Below are 18485 nucleotides of genomic sequence, written 5' to 3'. Positions count from 1 at the left end.
ACAACAACAAAGTTCGCGGGTTCGACTCTTAGTAAAGGTCGAGGGTTCACCTCCCACCAAAAGTCATGAGTTCGAGTGCTTTAATTAACTATATCCTAATTACCTGTGCTTTAATGCGCTTCGCTTTAATTAACGCCAAAGGTAGTGGGTTCGATTCTCGACCGTCACGATGTCACATGGAACCCAACTTGAAGAGATGGCGGGTTCGCTCATTGGACCAAGTTGCGTCTTGGGTTCAAGTGTCTTATTTAACACCAAAGTTGGTGGGTTTGACTCCCACCAAAGGCTGTGCGTCTGACTCTCGACCTTCACGATGTTGATTGGAATCTAACTTAGACCGCTTTGCCCACATCTTTATGTTGGGTCGTGCGTTCGACTCGCACCAATGGTCAAGGGTTCAAGTCCCACAAAAGGTCGTAGGTTTGACTCTAGACCTTCACGATGTCAACTGGAATCCAAGTTGACATATTGCCAGTTCGCCCCTATCTCCAAGTTAGTTCGACTCCCACAAAAGGTCATGGGTTCGAGTGTCCTAATAATCTCTATCGCAGTTTACTGTGCCTTGATGAATTCAGCCCTAATTTACACGACAGGTCGTGCTGACGCTTTTTCTTCGCGTCCGCTTTACGAAAGGCAGGGAGGTTTTAAGTCTGGTTAACCTCCCTGCCTTTCTCTCATTTGCATCTCTCTCTCTCTCTCTTCCTCTATATATATATATATATATATATATATATATATATATATATATATATATATATATATATAGATTTATGGCCTAATTCGCCCTAATTAAAACCAAAGGTTGTGGATTCGACTCCCACAAAGATAACAGGTTCGACTTCCTAAGAATTTTGAATAACGAATTAATAAAATTTTGAATGAATTTTGGTTCCATAACGCCGGACATTGGGTTTTTTTTTACCCATGAGCCGTGTAAGGCTTCCGCTTTAATAATTCCTGCACCCTTGTTCATCCGGTTTTTTCCTGCACGATAGGACATTCGCCTGGTGGCCTCGGTTAAATAAGCCAGGTAGCTTCCTTATGCATAGTGGCAGTAAGGACCAAGTAATGGATCATGTGTGCGCAAAGTTGAACGTTAATGGGTGAAATGGTGCTTTGGCAATAAATTGCATTTATAAGCGCTCTCGAGCATTAAAGCATTTAATAAGAGGCGCAGAATTTAGTCTGCTGCTCTAGCATAGCTGCAATTGCGCAAATACCAAATTTTGTGAAAATTGATGGAACGTTATGGCAAATCATCGAGGGAAATGACATGGTTGCGGATAAAATACAGCTTTTGTAAAACAAAAACAGAAACGTCGTAGTTTCGGCCAGAAGGCGGAGCATCGATGGCGATAGCAAATAAGTAGACAGCCACACGAAATAAGGATAGTAGTTCAATCGGCCGTATAATCTCGTAAACACTCGCTTACCGACTAAATTAACAAGCGTGCTGCAAGCGCGCACTTGCACACACGCACACATCACACTCGATGACCGCGGACACTCACTGTCGAAACGTTGGCGTGAGCAAGCGCGGCAGCAGCAGCGAGCGAAGTGACTTTCGTGCTGTCTAGCGCTTCAACGCAAACTGAGGGGCGAGAACACAGGACACGCAAAGCTACGAGCCATCGGCACACCTAGACACTGCCCCCAAAGCAGATAGCCTGCAACATAAAGCCCGCGCAGCGCGCTGCTGCCGAAGTACAACGCCGTCGCCCTACCTCCCCGCCCCACGGTTCCTTGCGCGCGGCTGAAGACGGCGCGCTTCCTTTCCTCTTTCCTCCCTTGCGTCTTCGGCTCACCCTCGAACGCTTTCGCTCGCACATACAGCGTACGGCGCGCGGCGTCGGTGTTATCGGCCTTGGTCTTTATATGGAACTTCACGGCGACGGCGACGGCAAAAATACGCCTCGTGTGTACGTATAATTCTTAATCAAGTGTTCGGAGGTGCCGTACAGCTAGCTGCTATCACCTATGTTTCCAAATCCCCCCAAGTAACTGTATACTACACCATGCCTATATTTTGCAGAAAGCGGGTCGATACTAGGAGCAATTAACGCCAAAAATTGCACGTTCACGGCCTAATTATAAGCGTCGCAAAACTGAAGTCCCGCCTTCTCTCTTTTTTTTCATCCGATCACACCACTTGCATAGTTACTTTCTCCCGTGTCCTCAATCAACTAAACAAGGCATACCTTCTTTATGTTTGCCGGAAAGAAGGAGCACGTTATGCTTAATGTGCAAGCAAAGTCCCAAGTGTGCGGGTTCATTTTTATTCACGAATACTGTCAGCCCTGATCAGCGCTTTTACGGGAGTGCATGACAACGCACGTATGCCAAAAAAGATAACAACAATTACTTCCTTTGCCGTAAACTGCGTATGCAAGCGTTAATGAGTTTCATAAGTGTAATGTTTTATGAATAACGCCGATTTTATGCCGCTGCCATGGAAGAACTGTGAACGCAACCGTGGTCAAATTTAGGAACTATCGGAGCAGAAGAAGAGAATTGAGGAGAGAGGGAGCACTATGTCAAGTGTTTAGGCAAAGTTTGTGGTGAAATACCAACTTTGCAAAAATATCTAAACAGTGGTAGAAAGCGGTATTGTGGGGAAGGTTTCAAAAGGACCAGTAAAATGCAGGCACCATCTTCAAGTGTGTCATTTAGTTACAGGAAACTAAAAGTTTTATTGCAACTGAACGAAATAAAAACTTCGCTTAAATTGTGTTGGGATTCAGGAATATCGCAAAAGTCTGCTTCAATTTTTCATACCCACCCACGGCATCCCCAAACCCGTGTCAAACATGTACAGCAACGAGGTTGCGTCTGCCTCGTACACACTTTAGATTACACCGTCATTAAGCTCGAGCTCCAAACCGTGCGTGCTTGGCTTCGCAACGTATACAGATGTCCATTAATTTCCATGGCATGTCCCTTTCAATTTTGTGCTCTAACCAATGACGCTTCGGATGAGAAAGAACACTGACTCAAAGGGAAGAGCGTATTTCTCTTTTTCTTTTCTTTTTCTTTCTGAGGAACACAGGAGCACTGAGCAGAATGAATATTTCTTTCCGCATTTGCCGTGACGAAAATGTATTCACCTACAACTTCCTTCAGCAGGTGGCAAGCGGTAGATTACTGATGTCACATGTTATTCTAACAGTCTATTTACCAAAAGCTTATTGTACACGTAGCCATAATTTGGCTTACGTATATGACACCGGTACTGATTGTACTGGGAGTTGCCTTAGACTATGCATAAAAACAAGAAAAGCTACTAAAGTCATTGCTTTTTTTTTTACTACTGTCTATACTGTCTTCTTTTCCTTTTTTTTCTTTTTTGGTATGCTCAACACGCGGAATATCCTTATTTATAACCTGCACTTGCGCAGGTTGTACCAGAAGTATGATCAATAATCGCACCGACACGTTCCTCTGGCAAGTTTCTCACTCGAAAGAGATGCAACACACGAAATTTACGAACGAAAGAGGGCAAACATTTTTCTCGACTCTCGCGACATTGTTCGTTACAGAAATCATTGCCGTTTTACAATAGCTACAGAGCAGAGAGGAGGCAGCAGACAATTTCTCATGCAGCTGCCACCGTCGGCTCGTTTCAAGCCGAGCAGAGCCAGTGAAAATGCTAAGAGCAGCAAAATCGATAAATTTTCCTCTTTTTTCATTTCTTTTGTCGCAGGACTTTCCGAGCAGGATTGTTGAAGAAACAATGCCTCGCTGCGCTCAGCTCGGCGCCCAGCCCACGACCAACGACATCCGCATCGCCGCCAGCCCGAGGGCAGGGGGTACAAAAGGCGCCGCCGCGCACTTGACAAACCACCTTTCCCGAGCGGCAGCAGAAACATACACCGGCAGGAGGTCGCATCGCCAAAGCAACCATGAAGCTCTTCGTCGCTGTCGCCCTCATCTCCCTGGGTAATTTTGCCGAGTTTACTCCCGTCGCTCCTGCGGTAGCTCCGCGGAAGCCCTAAGCCCAATTTTTCCAAAGCGGGGGCACCCGACGCCGACTCTTGCTTTTGCGTAACGCCCGTAACGCTGCAATTATCTTCCGCCTGCCCTGAACGCTCTGAAGATCCTGTGAAGCAAACGTCTTTGTGTGCAGTTCAATAATTCGGCATATTTTACTATAAATCATTATAATGTAATACAGCTTCTATAGAAATCTCGCGTAATTTTTTCACTGATCTTACTGAATACGTCGAATTATGAACTGCAACCGAGACGATTAAGCAGGCAATTGTTTACCGCAAATCCCAGTCATGGCCCCCGCGTCTGAAAAACCTGGGCTGGTCAGATGAGCATAATTTTAGCTGCGTCTTTAACTAGTTGAAATCATATTGACTGTTTAAAAGCCCATTTGAAGAGCAAGGTCGTTTATAAAACTTTTATTACAGCTAGCAATACGGGCAAGCTGCACTTAAAGAATCCCGACTTTGCCGTGATCAGAAAGTCTGTCAGTGCGCTTAAGACTTATCTATTTTAGTGTAGTCCGTATGACAGACCGGTATGTGAGAAGAAACCGTTAGGTACATATCCATGCACGCAAAATGTCAGTGCAGGTTCAGCGCCATCGGCTTAGAACTCCTTAATATTTCGGACTCGGACATTGTCCTGGTGTGCATGTTCGTCATGTCGCTGATATCCAAACTGAAAAATCACACCGACACTACGTTTGTCGTCATAATTTGCTGAGGCACAATTAGTACCACTTTAATTATCGCAATGTCGCAATGATTTAACATTTGCATGTGGTTTTTATATAACTTGGTGTCCTTGGCACTCGTTCAGCGTCAGTAAAATTTTCGACGTGTCGTTGTCCTTTCTTAGAGAAACCTAAACATAAGCAGGACTGGCAGTTCATACCCGCTGATAATATTCGCAGTTGATACAACTGTCAGTGTAACCAGAAAGAAAGCAAAAAAATGTAAAGTAAAGAATTACCTGCAGCATGCGTATCTGTAACGTAGACATTAGGACAAGCATTGTATCTTATCAAAGCAAATACTAACGGAAGTGAAAGTGCGATCTAGGTTCTTAGTTCCATATAACTACAATGACTTTGAATAATCTATAGCTAGGTTTTGTTCCGTTATGAAATGAAACGACTTAAGTTCACCGAATTAGTACATACTGTTTAACTTTAAACAAAATCAGTCTGCATGTATTGTTGTTAAGCTGAGTGCGCGTGGTAAGGCTCGAAACTGAATGAAAGGTAGACTCCGTAAGACATCGCTTCCACGTGGACTTACCGAGGTTTCTAGACAAGAGTAAAATAAGGTTTAATTCTTTAATTGCAATCATTATTAATTATTAGGTGTGATACGCGCGTGAAAGGTACTTGCAGACAGCGTCAGCGATTCGAAAGGCAATGTTACCTAAGTGTCGATGTTACCCCAATAGCAGCTGCAGCTAGTCTATTGCCTACCTTTAAAGGTAGAGCGTATACTGATCTTATTAACTTCAAAACGTCCACTCGCGTTTCTTTAACCTTATGTGGCCCAGTACCGTAGCAAATAAACCTTTTCTATGTTTTGTCACCATACTGCAGGCATCCACGCTGAGGCTTTCGGCCTTTTCCGCTCTGGTCTCTACGGCTCTGGCTTCGGCGGTGCCGGTCTGTATGGCGGAGGCTTCGGCTCTGGCCTCTACGGAGGTGGCCTTCTCGGCTCTGGTCTCTCTGGCCTCTACGGGGGCGGTCTAGGCTATGGTCTTTCTGGTCTCTACGGCGGTGGTTTTGGCTCTGGTCTTTCTGGCCTCTACGGCGGTGGCCTCCTGGGCTCTGGTCTTTCTGGCCTTTACGGCGGTGGACTGCTGGGCTCTGGTCTTTCTGGCCTTTACGGCGGTGGACTGGGCAGCACTCGTCTGCTCGGTCTGGGCGGTCTGAGTGGTCTCGGCTACCCTGGTCTCCTTGGTTCCGGCTACGGAGGATTGCTCGGAGGCTTCGGCAGCCCACTTGGAGGTCTCAGCTCCATCGGTAGCTTCGGCTTTGGAAGCCCACTCAGCGGATTTGGCAGCTTTGGAAGCCCCTTCGGAGGCTTCGGCTCATTTTCTGTTGGACTTGGAGCCCCCAGGAAATTTCCCGGCGACCTCCGCCTCATCACTGAGCCCACCTCCCGCCTTCCCCTTTCCGAGGGTGTCTACATTGGTGTAGTGCGCCAGCGCCTGGTGCCGGCCCCCTACCCAGTCCCACGTCCAGTCCCAGTTCCACGCCCAGTCCCGGTCCCACAGCCATTCCCAGTTGACGTGCCAGTCCCACAGCCATTCCCAGTCCCAGTGCCAAAACCAGAACCAATCCACACCGTCACTGAAGTGACCAACACCGCAGTCATCGAGCCCGTCACAACCGCAGGTACGTTATAACATACGCTAGACAGCTCGTTACAAGACTCCTTGCCTTCATACCTCGTTCCTCGTGCCAAAACAACGCTGTGATATTAAAATCGCTTGGGACTCTTCTAAATACAACGCGCTAACAACGAATACTTTCCCCTTTAACCTCGCCTTTGCTTTCACCAACTCGTTAACACAAGGGACCCAGTTCTCACTTGTTGTCGAAAGCCGCTAAATGTGGTCCTACATTCTTTGCTGAAATCTCAAGCACCCCGAAAAAATAATTGAATCTAGCAACTGGTAATAAAAAGAGGTGGCCGGCTAAAATGATTAACGCTGTATAATACTACATAATTGACAGACAAAGATTTACTGTGAAAGTTTTACTGGCATGCGTATAAGCTTGTACGTGTCGCGTGCTGTGTAACACCTGCGTTTCTCTAGCCATAAATTCTGGCGCACAGTATTTAGGTAATGTCACACATCTAAGATCTAACCATATCGGATCAGTACTAAAAAATTCTGTGTATTTTTTGTCTTACCTCTGAATTGTGCCAGGAGTAACTTTACTGATATTATTTCTCCCGCCGCCAGTCTCCCTTGATGCTGTCGCTGCATGTCCTGTCGCTTTACTTCATTTGACGCAAAGTATAACGATGGCGTACTAACTTCTTTTTCTTGTTTTCAATTCACTTACAGTGGTACACCAGCGCGCACCCGAAGTCACCAACCAAGTACAGGAACACGTCCGACTTTAAGCGTTTCCAAACCCAAGACAATATTTCTTCAGATTAGTCAACACAGTCACTTGAAGAAAATGTATCTAAAATAAAATTATATCTGCTTGAATTTAGTGTCTCAAAGTACGTTCTTGTTGCCTTCATTCAAGCGACTAGAGGCATTGCGGCCCTTGCAAGGTCAGGGAGCAGCAGATACATCCTTTTCACAAGTTTACCACAAAAAGTAATAAAACCATGACTTTCTAGCACTTCTACATACTCACGACAGAATATTTTATCTTACATGATCTACTGCCGACGTAGCTTGAGCATGACCCATGTACAAACAATATTTTCTCTTTGAGCCCTTTCTTACCACAATCAAACGCTGGTCAGTAAGCCTAATAGTATGGTGAAAACCGTATAATCATTTTTCCGAAGCTATGTGGTCTCAGTAGCTTTCCTACCCATGAACATTAATCAATTAGTGAATCATTTTACCCGACTGCTTGCTTGGTTTTAGTAAACAATATAATTAAATTAAATTCTGGGGTTTTACGTGCCAAAACCACGATAGTATTATGAGGCACGTCGTAGTGGGGGGGACTGTGGATTAGTTTCGACCACCTAGGGTTCTTTATCGTGCACCCAATGCACAGTACATGGACGTTCTTGCATGTCGCCCCATTAAAATGCTACCGCCCTGGCGGAGATTTGCTCCCGTGACCACGTGCTTAGTAGCGCAACTGCAAAGCCGCTAAGCAACTGCGGCGGGTAGAAGAATGAACTATATATTCTTAGCATAATTACAAAAGATCTGTCATGCAGTGTAAAATCAGGACATCGGAATAAAGTAGCTGCGACTTATGGTGCTGCTTTCAGTGTAATGAGCGCTAGCGTGTTTGCAAGCTAACTCTGAACTACAAAAAAAAATCTTTTTTCGCGTTACCAATCTATATTGTTTTTCATTTCTCTACCCCAGCATCACTCACTAGGGAGTTCGTGCTGTAAAACATAACCAAAACGCAAAGCATAACCACTGGATTTGCCTGTCGCAAAGCAGGGTTGCATTCTTTTGAAGCAATGCCCAAGTTTTGTTTTCGTCCCAAACGAACTCGGCATTTCGTTTTTGAAGCTACATATACAGGGTGTTTCAGCGAACACTTTCAAAATTTTTTAAAGGTTGCCTGTGGGAGATAGCTCAATTTTAGTTTATGAGCCGCTCTACTCGAAGCGGTGGACACTACTTGCACAAAAAATTGAAAAGCAAAATCGGCTAATTAACAAGAATCCACTAATTAACTTTTTAGCTAAATATCGTACGACCCATATTGCAATTTACAAATTCTAGCACTGGGCTCCGCAAGGCGGATCTCCTTGGAACGAATTCTCAGGACGACACAAGTTTCGAGATACAAATTCTTGAGCTTTGCGGTGCACATAAAACAAGCGCATAATTTTTCCTCCGTGCTTAAGAAATACTTGCTTAGCCTCAATAGTGCTTTTCAATGTGAGCAATCATGATGTCCTTTCTTTTCTTTAGTAACTCGCTGAAACCTGCTGAACATATCTAATTAGTGTTTCGATTTTGTCGAGATTAATAACGTATGTTCATAACAATGCAGGAACTTGCCTGCAATCCTCCTAACTGGTGTATTATGTTTTTACTTCGAAATGTTTAATAGTATAACATGCTTATCACTGTTTCGCATTTCATTATGTACGCTCGTGCAATTTAATGGCATGCGACAAATACGTGTACGCACGTGATGTATCTTGCTTTGTACTTGCAACTGTTACTGATTTTTCATTGGACCCGCAACTAGCCTGTGGCTATGGGTCCAACCAGTTTTGGTATTTCTGCATGTTCTATGTCTGCAAATAGAGAATTGAATTGAAAAAGAATTGAATTGAAATGCATAGGCGTGCCAGTTCCTTGAGTGCTTCAGTGCATGAAACGACGTTTTTTTAACAAATTAACTGGAACACCAATGCATTTCTCCGCAAAGTTCGGGAATCTGTATGTTGAAACTGGTGCCATCTCGAAAATTCTTTCCAAGTGGATCCGCCTTGCGAACTCCACGGCTACAATTTGTAAATTGCAATATGGGCCATAATGTAATTAGTTAGAAACGTAATTAGTGCATTGTTATTAATTAGTCGATATTGCATCTCGATTTTTGTGCAAGTATTGTCCGCCGCTTCGAGTGAACCAGTTCATGAACTTGAATTGTGATATATGCCACAGGCACCTTTTAAAGATTTTTGAAAGTGTTCGCTGAAGCACCCTGTATGTCGAGGGACCTGGACAGTTGAGCACGGTGTTCCTTTGACTCTGTCCCATTCGTATTTTTCTTTCCAGCTCTGCGCAAATAACGGTAAGGAACTGTGGCGGAAGTTATCGTAAAAGTCTTGGCCACTTACTGCTGGATAACGTTTCTGTGGTTCTGCCTGCTCCGACTTCAGTGCGGGTTCTCCAAGGCCTGTGTTACCATGGTACCACTTTGCACCTCTGAGTTGGCCTTCCAAGTAGTGTCCACGTTCCTACCTAGACCCCAAAGCTGCGTGTCAAAATACAGTAAAATGAAATGTTAAATTAGCTGCAGTGTTTAAGAGAATAAATGTCCGCGTAGGGGCGGCCAAATGACAGGCATACTGTATAGTCTCATGCCAGCCTTGATGAATCACTCTACCCGGTAACATCACCGGGGTTTTTATTGTTTTTTTTTGTGCATGGGTGCGTTTCTTTGCCATACCCAGGAATTTATGACATTTCCCTTGGCAATCAGTTGAACTTCGCTGCAATAAGCCAGCGTAACCTGACGGGCAGCATTTCCATAAAATAGATACGTATTTTAACATATCTGGCGAGTTTCTACAAGCTTCAAATAGGAATGTTGAAAAAGTACTCCTACTTATAAAATGCGTATTTATGGCACTTAGCCGGTACTTAATGCTACGTTGCAGAAGTGTATTGGTCCAGATGAAAATACTCGTATAACGCAGTGCAAAGTGCCGTCTAAATGTCGTAAACGCGTGTGGTATTGCAAGGAAGTAACCTCTCGGTAATGCTAGCAAAAACTCGTTGAAACACTGGAAAAGCGCTCAAATATAAGTTCTGAATATGCTGCCCATTGAGTTACGCTGGTGCAGTGCGGTGAAGCACAAGAACTTGGCCAACAAGCAATTTTCTATATTTATGGACATGAGGATCGCGCACTACTACATCAATCTGTTAAGAACTGTGGACAGCCGGGTCTCTTGTCTTCTTTTAGTCGGCCGTGCGAGAAATTTCCTAGGTGATAGAAAAGATAAAACGTGTTAAGAGAGGGCCCTCTTCCTGGTCGGTAAGCTATGAAGCACCATGTTGTCAACGTGACACCATTGCAGTTACTGTTGGCCGCGGGGCCATACACGAAGCCCTAAAAAGTAATGGGAGAATTGTATGAGCACGAAAGTCACTATAACGAAAGTATAGTACACTTCAACAATTCCTTCTTTACACTTATTTATTCATTCATAACAACAGAAAACAAAATCTCCGCCACTTGGTGGGAGGGACGGTCTCAGCAACACTGCTGCTTGACCAAAGATTTATTTTTGTTCAGAAGCCACATCTTCAATACCTTGCAGCCATCACACAACAATGTCTCGCAAGGAAACCGTGGGCCATTATATACGCACATGGCAGTTCCTCGCACATTTGAAGGAATGATTGGTATCGCACCTGTACATCCGTGAAGAATAGTTTTACTGCGGCTGAATTTCAAAGCTCAAAACTGTTCGTTCTTGCGGTACGCCGCCGTCGTCACGCCGTTAATCCTAGTCCTGCTCATCAGCCATCTTCGCCCTCACCACATGGCAAAGAAAAAAACTCAGCGCCTCTTGCATCCTTTATACTGGGATACAACTATTTATTCGCCCGTAGGTACAGAACCACGATCGGCCGTGCGCAGGCTTCCATGGTTGGAATGCGTCTCTCACTTGACGCACGGACACCCAAGCAGCGCAGACGCCCGAGCCCCGGGCACTTGAGCTTAGTGGGAGCGCAGTGCGCTGGTGGTGTGGCGTCATCTTATAGAGAGGCAGATAAACATACACAGCAGTCACTCCTCCTTTCTTAATTCTTAATGAAAGCAGGCTATGTATATATCGTAGGCTTTCGGATAGTTCGAGGGGGACGTCTTGAAATTTGCACTCTCCCTCCAGTCTCCACGGCGGGCATGTCACTCCGTGCGTGGTTACAGGTTGTTCTGACTGCAGGGTGTTGTTCCAGTTGATTTCGAGCCCGTGTAGAACGTCGCTTGATTTGGCCATCGTGGCGGCGTAAGTGTCTGTGGAGTTGACACTGTTACCATGGTTCATCCGCTAGTGTCGTCAATGTCACCAAGCCACCATTTTCATCCTCTGCCAAAAGTTGCGAAGTACCTTATCGCCCTTCTTGTAGCATGGTCTGCGTTCCTTAGAACTAGGCCACTGCTGGGAGTGTGTAATAGCCTTGTCATCACCCTTCTTGGGAATAACAAGGTCGAGCCTTGCCTTGATAGAATAACTGAGCATCTGGTCTGCTGGAGACGTTCCATTCGGACGAGGCATTCAGTGGTACGTGAGCAGCCATTCAGCAAGCCGGAGCTTGAGGTCTCCTCCTTCCATCTTTTTGAGGCTGCCGTTCACTGTGCGGACCACTCGTTCTGCCAAGCCATTTGATGCCGGATGGAAAGCAGCAGTTCGCAGATGCTTGATTCCATTTCTTTCAACAAATTCTTGGAAGGGCTGACCATTCAATGGTGTTACATTTTCTGCGACACCTCGGCAACACAAACTTCGCAAAAATTTCACGCAGGTATTCCACCGTTTTCTCAGGAGTGGCATTTCATACAATGAACAATTAGTCACTTTGACTTTGCATCAATTACTACACGAAGCATTTTTCCCTAGTAACGTCCAGCATAGTCCAAGTGCAAACACTCCCATCAACCCTGCTGTTCTAGCCAGGACACTGGTTCTGCTTTAGGTGGCATTGGAGAATTTTGAATGCACTGTGGACACCGTCGAGAGCAGTGCTCTGTTTTGACATCCATGTCAGGCCACCAGACAAGGGATCTTGCCATACCTTTCATGACTACTGCACCCTGCTGAGCTTCATGGAGCAGCTTAAGGATACACTGGCGGGTAGGAAGTGGCACAATCACGTGGTTTCCCCTGTATAGAAGATTCCGATGCCCACTCAGTTCATCCCGTCTGTTCCAGAATGGTTGTAGCGACTTGTCTGGAATGCTCTGTGGCCAACCGTTCTTTACCCATTGTAAAACCTGACTTAGGTTCTGGTCACTGTTCGTGAGATCTTGCAGTTGCTTCTCTGAAAAATTGTCAGCTTTTCTAGGTAGTAGATTGAATTTACCAGCTCTGGTGGTTCTGCTGGATATTAGTACAACGTCTTTAGCGGCAGCCTTCTCATGGTACCTGCATTCCCATTAAGGCGTCCCGGTCGGTGCTCCATTCTGTAGTTGTAATCTCCAAGGGTAAAGCCCAGCGTTGAATTCTTGATGCAGTCACGGCTGGGATTGCCTTGTCTGCTCTAAAGAACCCCACCAATTGTTTGTGATCAGTCGTTAGAACAAAACGATGGCACATAAGATAGCCTTCGAATCGTGTGACACCAAATATTATGACAACAGCTTCCATTTCTAGTTGTGAATAGTTTCGTTATCCTCGCGTGAGGGTAAGAAATACAAATGCCAGTGGTGACTCCACCCCATCTTGCCGATGCGACAGTACTGCACCTACACCATAGGGTGAGGCATCACAAGCGAGTACGAGATCCTTTGATGGATCGTAGTGGGTGCATAATCGCTGCTTCCATAATGCCTTGTTTTTTCTTGGTAAAGGCGTCTCGTTCTTCACCTGTCTATCTCCAATGGGTGTTCTGCGATAACATTGCATACAAGAGTGCAAGTAGCGTCGACATGTTCGGTAGGAACTTTCCGTCGTACTAGAGGAGTTCAATATAGGATTCTAGTTCCACTACATCTTTTGGTTCTGGTGCTTCGATGATGGCTTCTGTGTTCTTCTTAGCAAGACGAAGTGCAGCTGGACTGATCTCCCAACCCAAGTGCACAAGTGATGGTTTAAGAAACCCACACTTCTGTCTCAGCTTGAGACCTGATTGTTTGATCCTATTTAGGACTGTTTGGAGACCCGGCAGATGTTATTCATAAGTCCTGGTAGGCATGAGGACATCATCTACTTAAACGGAGGTTTGTGGGATTCCTTGCAGGCTTTATTCTATTCTTATTTGGAAGAGTGCCGGAGCTGATGCCACACCAAAGGCTAGGCGGTTGTATGCGAAGGGACCTCTGTGTGCATTAATGACCAGAAATTTGCTTGTCTCCTCATCCACAGGCACCTGACTGTAGGCTTCCTTGAAGTCTAGCTTCATGAACTTGACTCCACCTTGCAATGACGCGAAAATGTCTTCAATTTTTGGGAGTGGGTACTGGGTTGTAATCACTGTAGAATTCACGCTCAACTTGTAGTTCCCACAAATCCTGACGCTTTCTCTATCTGCTTTCAGCACTGGCACTATGGGAGAGGCCTATACTGGGTGATCAACTAACAGAAGCATTGATTCATTCGTCTTCGAATCGTTTAATTTCATGATCCATTTTCTCTCGCAGTGCATAAGGTACACAGCGTGCTCGGTAGTACTGCGGCTGAGCGTAGGGTCGAAGCTCTACATGAACTGGAGGTCCTTTGAGTGCTCCACAACCTGGGCTATACTTGTCTTCAAACTCTCGCGGCATGTTTTACACCACGAGCTCTGTTGCCCTTTCTACCAGCTGTGTCGTGTTCACCTGCCCCGGTAGATGGTTGAATGTTGACAACCATTCCCGGCCACGCAAGTTTGGGCTTTTGCAACCAACTACCAAGAGTGTCCGTTCACTCATAGTCTCGCATAAACATACGTCTAAACGTAGGGAACCAAACACAAGGATGGCCTCACGGATGCCTTTTAGCTTGACGTATGTTGCCACTAGCCGGGGTAGCGAACGTTGGTTGATTTTGTGTATTCCGAGATTATAGATACCGGTGACCCAGAGTCTAAGTCCATCACCAGTGATGCTCCATCCACCTTGAATGTTACTGTGATGGGGTCTAGAGCACAATTCGTTTCCAGTGAATGCCGAAAGTACACGGTTGGATCGTTACCTGGTTCGAGTCTGTTACCTTGACCTGACTGGTTTCTTGCCTTGTCAATGTTGGAAAGACGGCAGCTCGCCAGATGTCCCACCTTGTCACAATTGTAACACTTGATGTTGATGTGCTTGCAATCTGGTGGTTTGTGGTCATGTCCTCCACGGCGAATGCAGGGTCTAATTTTTCCTTGGGATCCGGACTTGTCTTTCCCTTTTGGTTTTATTCCTGGATTTTTCTGTCCGCTTGATACAGAACGACACTTCTTATGGTGGTACTTGAATTACTTAGTGGCGCCTTTTTGCATTTGATAAATGGGTAATTCTGAGAGACGTTTCTGAAGTTCCTTTGCGTTTCGCTCCACTGCGTCCGATGTTTTCGCGATGTCAATTGTATTTTCCAATGTAAGGTTCTTTTCCACTAAAAGGCTCGGCTGCACGGTCTTGTCTCGTATTCCACACACAAGGCGGTTTCTCAGCATGCGATTGAGAGCTTTGCCGAAGTTGCAGTTTTCCGCAATATGCCGAAGTTCAACGACGAGAACCGTGACGCTTTCATTTTGAAGTTGAGTTCGCGTGTTGAATCGAAAGCTATCGGGTATTTCCGACAGCGGCGGATTGAAGTGGCTGTTCAAAGTCACCATTAGTTCCTTGTACTTCTTTCGGCTTCGCCGGTGCCAACAAGCTGCGGGGGGTGGCGTATGTACTGGTTTCCGACACTCGACAAAAATATCCACTTCTTTTTTTGTCTTCTTCAATGTCGTTTGCGCTAAAGAACGCATGGAACCGTTCTGTGTACGAGAGCCAGGACTCTTTGTGGTTGCATGCCCCCACCTTCCTGAACGTCGCCATATCTGTGCGTTTGCATGGGAAGGCCACGTAGTTCCAGTATTGTTATGTGGGAGCATAACCACTTGCTTGTTTGCATCTGGATTTGATGTTTTCACCAGGCTGGTGCTGCGTCCACGATCCACACGCTCGTCGCCAGTTGTATCTTTTATACTGGGGCACAACTATTTATTCACGTACAGGAACAGAATCACGATCGGCCCTTCGCCGCCTTCCATGTTTGGAATGCGTCTCTCACTTGGCGCGCGGACACCCGAGTGGCGCACACGCTTGAGCCCTAGACACGAGCTCAGTGTGAACGCAGTCGTACAGGTGGTGTGTAGCCATCTTATTGGGGCGCCGATAAACATACAGAGCAGTGCCCTGCTACTTTGTGACGAAGGATGACCAGCGAAGCTGTGTATGTGGGCTCCTTAATGGCGACCTGCACCTCAGCCGCGGGTCGGCCCGGCATTGCACAATCTTCGCGATGGGTCCACGTATGGGGAGTGCTTAACGCCTGCTCACCTCCGCCGCAGGTCGGCCCGTTATTGCACTATCTTCGGGATCTTTTTCATACACGCGGACATGATAGTGGGGGAAGTAGCCCTTAAAAGCTTCGCTACAAGAACTCTTCGCTAATGTATGCCATCCTGAGCAACTAATACATCAAGCAGAGCGAAGCTGTTCTGACAACTTTCGGAAGTGTACAGGGGTCTGGTTTTTGATTGATTCCACAATAAAACCTCGCCATCACTACAGCCAGTTTGAGGCTTCTTCGTAGGCTGCGTTGCTGCATGACACCGTTAGCGTTCACTGTCGTAGCTGACCTCAAACGTGGAACCGGTAACGCAGAGCGACAAGGAAAAAAAGATGGATCACTGGCTAAAGAAACCACGCAATGAAGTTGTCTATTCGAGTGAGGTATATACACAAGATATACCTTTATTTTATAAGCAATTGAAAAATTCTAATTTAGGTTGCGTTGCTGGCGGTTGTTGACATTTGATACGTAGCCCACAGCCGCACGAAAACGGCGGCGAAACTCCCCCTGACAGCTTCACTGTAAAACAACAAACTTCGCCCACTAGCGTATCTGCGGCTCGAAATCAGTACCCAGCGGAAATGTGCAGGAAGAAGTCGAACACCATGGACGCTGCGACGCATATTTATAGCTCGACAATATGTGCAGAGTCTTGCACAATGCGCAGACTCAGCGTATATATCGGATGCCATAGATATCATATCACGAAGAATACAAAATTATTCTCACCGCAAAAATATTGTCCCTTTAAAAAAATTTGTGGATCCCGCATTTATGTGTGAATCGGAGACAGGCGGAACTTTCTTTGATGTTTACTGAAATGTATTCACTTCTTCTGTCTTTCTTCGCTTCCCAAGCCCGATTCGAGCCAAGAGTAACTATAATATGGCCGAATGGTTCAAGAGCGCGACATGCTGAATTTTTTGGAAGAATTTGAAATATTTGTTTAAAGCCCTAGTCACTACACAATTTTTTCGCGTGATACATTACGTTGTGTGAGTGCGTGTGCGTATGCCTGCGTGCGCGCGCGTGTTGACGCAATTGTTTACTGTCACTGTGACAGAAAACAATTGTGTCCATATGGACTAGTGTCCAGTATGGCGTGGTGTGGTGTGGTAGGGTGTGCCGTTGGGAACTTGCACTATACCTATTGTATGTTATATATATATATATATATATATATATATATATATATATATATATATATATATATATATGTGTGTGTGTGTGTATGTGCGTGCGTGCGTGCGTGTGTGTGTGTGTGTGTGTGTGTGTGTGTGTGTGTGTGTGTGTATGTGCGTGTGTGTGTGTGTGTGTGTGTGTGTGTGTGTGTGTGTGTGTGTGTGTGTGTGTGTGTGTGTGTGTGTGTGTGTGTGTGTGTGTGTGTGTGTGTGTGTGTGTGTGTGTGTGTGTGTGTGTGTGTGTGTGTGTGTGTGCGTGCGTGCGTGCGCGCGTGTGTTTGTGTGTGTGTGTGTGTGTGTGTGTGTAGTCATACCATAAGAAACCAACTAGTTAGGACATCAATGGCATCACAAGGGAATTTATCTGCAGTTCTTAATTGAACTAAGAAAATGATAAATTTTAATCATTTTCTTTTTAGTTCCTTCAACACTCCGTGCGTTTTCATAAACGTGATATCTTGCATAAGGGATACAGCAACGTCGTAGTGTTTTCGGTGGCCCTTATCCAACGCCATCTAGATAGCACAAGGCCGGTGCACTGCGACCCATGACGTCATGCTACCATGCCCGAGTGCCACAATATCTAATGGTGATGCTCCCAAGTAAGCCGCGGTGGTTTTCACGTCCCCGTTTTCGTCACGCGGGACTTGGCGATGGAAATTTTGGTCCAAGTATCATGGCGTCATAAATCAGAGTGCATAGGCCTGCTATCTAGGACACGTCGCCTTATCTCTCACCGCCGCAGCCCTCTCTCATTCTCGCGGAGGCAGGAGAGCGATCCGATCAGCTTCCATGCCGCCGCCTGTGCCGCCACAAACTGCAGACATACAACGACTCGTCATATGTAGCCGCCTGTACTGAAGCTACTGATGTTTTGGTGTATATCTATATGAATAGCGGCGCAAATTAACACGTACAAGGACTAAGGATACAGCATGAGGTTCAGTGGGTTGGACGCCAGGCCCGGTTGCGGAAATTGCGTGGTCCATCACCACTGCCGGAAGCCCACCGGTTTAAGACGGACGCAAAGAACCACATGGTGAGGCGTCCGGCTTTCCAGCGGCGCGTTGCTTGGAAGTGGTTCATACAGACCGCTGTGCTTATTGTGCAAGAAACAAGATAAACATAACCCCAAGCTACTCGAGTGGAATTCAGGTACTTTACGTGCCAAAACCACAATTTGATTATGAGACACGCCCTAGTCAGTGATTGCGGATTGATTTTGGCCACTAGAGGATATTTAAAGTGCCCCCAATGGATGGCACACGGACATTATTGTATTTCGCCCCAGTCCAAATGTTCGAATTTGTGACCTCAGGCATAGGCGTGACCCATCACAGCCGCTAAACCACCGTGGCGGATCCCAAACTACTCAAAAAGTATTACTGCCGGTACTATTCCGGTGATTTTCCATCAATTTGGTGTCCTTTCCAAGCGTTGAGGTCTCGTATTGACCAAGCACAGGGCCAATAGTGCACTTGTATCTATTATACCTGGAGGTACACGGCGACAGCTCTCATCTGCCTCCAACAGCTGCGGCTGATGATCTACTAGGTAACCGTGTGCGGCTTGACAAGAGATGCCTAGAGACCTTGTAGACTTATTAGGGCCCCCTTTCGAGATGTGAAAACTCAACAAGTAACTGAGAACCAAGCTGGAGAACATCTCT

At 45.9% G+C, this 18485-nt stretch overlaps 1 protein-coding gene across 1 annotated transcript in view; it reads left to right on the top strand.

The window, feature by feature from the left end:
• Window positions 1-3778: 3778 nt before the first annotated feature.
• The window catches only part of LOC142586277 (uncharacterized), a 28644-nt gene continuing 13937 nt past the window's right edge, over window positions 3779-18485 (top strand). Inside the window, exons 1-3 of the mRNA XM_075697525.1 lie at window positions 3779-3936; window positions 5570-6370; window positions 7051-7103. Coding sequence (XP_075553640.1) covers window positions 3900-3936; window positions 5570-6370; window positions 7051-7103 — 891 coding nt within the window. The 5' untranslated portion in view covers window positions 3779-3899. The remainder of the gene's footprint in view (window positions 3937-5569; window positions 6371-7050; window positions 7104-18485) is intronic.

Source organism: Dermacentor variabilis, chromosome 6 (assembly GCF_050947875.1).
Source record: "Dermacentor variabilis isolate Ectoservices chromosome 6, ASM5094787v1, whole genome shotgun sequence".
NCBI lineage: Eukaryota > Metazoa > Arthropoda > Arachnida > Ixodida > Ixodidae > Dermacentor > Dermacentor variabilis.
Note: the sequence above shows the minus strand (reverse complement) of the source record. Positions and strands in the feature narration are given on the sequence as shown.